The sequence below is a fragment of the Temnothorax curvispinosus genome, unplaced genomic scaffold (assembly GCF_003070985.1).
Source record: "Temnothorax curvispinosus isolate PA1 unplaced genomic scaffold, ASM307098v1 QBEX01000506.1, whole genome shotgun sequence".
In the NCBI taxonomy this organism is placed as follows: Eukaryota; Metazoa; Arthropoda; class Insecta; order Hymenoptera; family Formicidae; genus Temnothorax; species Temnothorax curvispinosus.
The window spans coordinates 1-2,204 of record NW_020210286.1 but is presented as its reverse complement, the minus strand read 5'-3'; the positions used below and the strand labels follow the sequence as shown (position 1 = coordinate 2,204).

At 41.7% G+C, this 2,204-nt stretch overlaps 1 protein-coding gene across 1 annotated transcript; it reads left to right on the top strand.

Annotated features, from left to right (window-relative positions):
- Positions 1-6: 6 nt before the first annotated feature.
- Positions 7-2,199, top strand: LOC112454585 (KN motif and ankyrin repeat domain-containing protein 1; the record flags this gene model as incomplete). Its single annotated transcript, XM_025016070.1, has 3 exons — positions 7-173; positions 1,397-2,000; positions 2,113-2,199. Coding segments are annotated over exons 1-3 (846 nt in total), but the record flags the coding sequence as incomplete, so codon positions are not given.
- Positions 2,200-2,204: the final 5 nt, after the last annotated feature.

The window sequence follows — 2,204 nt, the reverse complement described above, 5'->3', positions numbered from 1 at the left end:
AATCATCAGAACAGCAATATGGTATCTAGGATCCCGAGGCCATCTCATATTCCCCTGAATACCAGCGATCATAGAAGGCAGTACAAGCGCCAGGACACCTACACGAAAATTCCAGCCGTCGGGATGATAAGATACGACACGGACAATAAAGAGCAGTACGACAGCAGCAACCGGTTGGTCATTTGGGATTATATTTTTATTTTATCTTATCTTTTATGAGATATTGGAGAATGAATAGTGAGATTGTATAGGAGATTAAGAATTTAGCATTTTTATCGCAAAATGATCTCCAATCTATGAAAAATAAATTGTTAATTGTATCTAACTTACTGTGCAAAAAGTAATGAATTAAGGGAATAAATTAATTTATCCTATGATCGACACATGAAGCTTTATGGAATATTGATTATTTACTTGCGGAAAATTTTACAGATTGCATGTAATTAATTTTTTGCTATGCTTAATTCTTAATCTATCATGTTTTAAACTTAGTTCCAAACGAGTAGATTCAGTATATTGAACCACTTACCCCTTCAATACTCGATCCACCCCTCGATCCTTCCCGCTCGACTACGCTTCACGCCATCTGTTATTTCCGTGGTCGAAGGTCGCTGTTGCAAGGGGGTTGTTTCGCGCTAAAAGGGGTGGGAAGAGGGTTGCACGAGACCAGTTGCAGAGCCGCGTATGACGTACTTCGTGCCGGCCGAGCGTGCCGGATAGTTTGTTGTTCTTTTTTGAGTCCATGGTTGCGCGCGTGTCGAACTGCCGAGTGCGTCATCGAGTCTTCTTCCTGGCACGCTCCAACCACGACATAAATATCGCGACGGAAGACGGAAGTCGAATATCGTTGCGCGTCCCGCGTCGTATTGGCGGTCTTGCAATGCTGAACGAGTAAACGCATCCTCGATCTCGACAGATCGATGCTGCAGCAGCAGCAACAGCAGCCGCAGCGAGCCGCTCCGCGTTTATTCAGCGATCTCGAAGTCTCCGATATCCCGCCTTGTCCGGCCACGGAAGGGTAACGTCTCTCCCGCCATAATCTGATCTGATATCTTGCTTCTATTTACAGCACGCTCATTTTGCCATTAATGTCCTTGGTTTTGTGTTGAATTTTTATATTTAATATTTAAATTTCAATATTAATAGCCAATATAACACTAGCATGGCTTGACGATATATTTTTATAGTTCAGAGATCTTTTTTATTTAAGATTTGGAATTCAACCTTTTTGATTGTGTCAATTATTAGATTTTATTAGATAGTTTTCATAATCTCCCTTACATAACAATGTATAAAGAAATAATTAACTCTTTAGTAAAAGACTGGTTGTATGTGTGTATCTACCAAACATTTTTAAAAATAGATAGAGAAAGAAATGTTTTTTTTTCTCTCGTAGCATTCAACAATTGCAATCCGAAAGAACCAAGGATGAGAAGATTGCGACAGAAGAGATGCGTAACATGGAGAAGGAGGCGGATAATGATGAGAAATCCGAGCTACCAGAATCGGCTCTGTTTCAACCAATTCAAGACAAGCCCAGGAAAAAGGTCGAACCCTCGAAAGAGATGCAAGCCGCCATGAAGGTGCTCAACGATAGTATCAAGAAGTCACCTAGCAGAAATATCTCTCATCAGCTTAAGAACGCTACTAATATTATACAGCAAGAATGGTTCAAAATATCCAGCACATCTAGCGCGAATCCGTTAGATGTCGAGGATTATTTGGATCGTTTCGAGGAATGCTCCAGCACTCTACTGGAGTACATTGTCAACATGACGGACACCAGTGGAAATACAGCGATGCACTACGCGGTCTCTCATGGCAATTTCGACGTGGTGTCTATATTGTTAGACTCGAAAGTCTGCGACATTAATAAGGCGAACGTGGCTGGTTACACGGCTGTGATGTTAGCTGCTCTGGCAGAAGTCAGAAATTCCACGCACGCCTCCGTGGCGAATAGATTGTTTCAGCTTGCCGATGTCAACATCCGAGCAAAATTGGTAAGCTCTCTACTACACTGTAATAAATATAATAGGACCACCATGTATAAAAATTCTCTCCTATTTTTCCTCAAATATTTTTATAATTCTTTAATTTTGTTTTGCGTAACAGCATGGGCAAACTGCGCTGATGTTGGCGGTATCGCACGGACGCAAGGATATGACGCAACTGCTCCTGGATGCCGGAGCGGCGGTTAATATCCA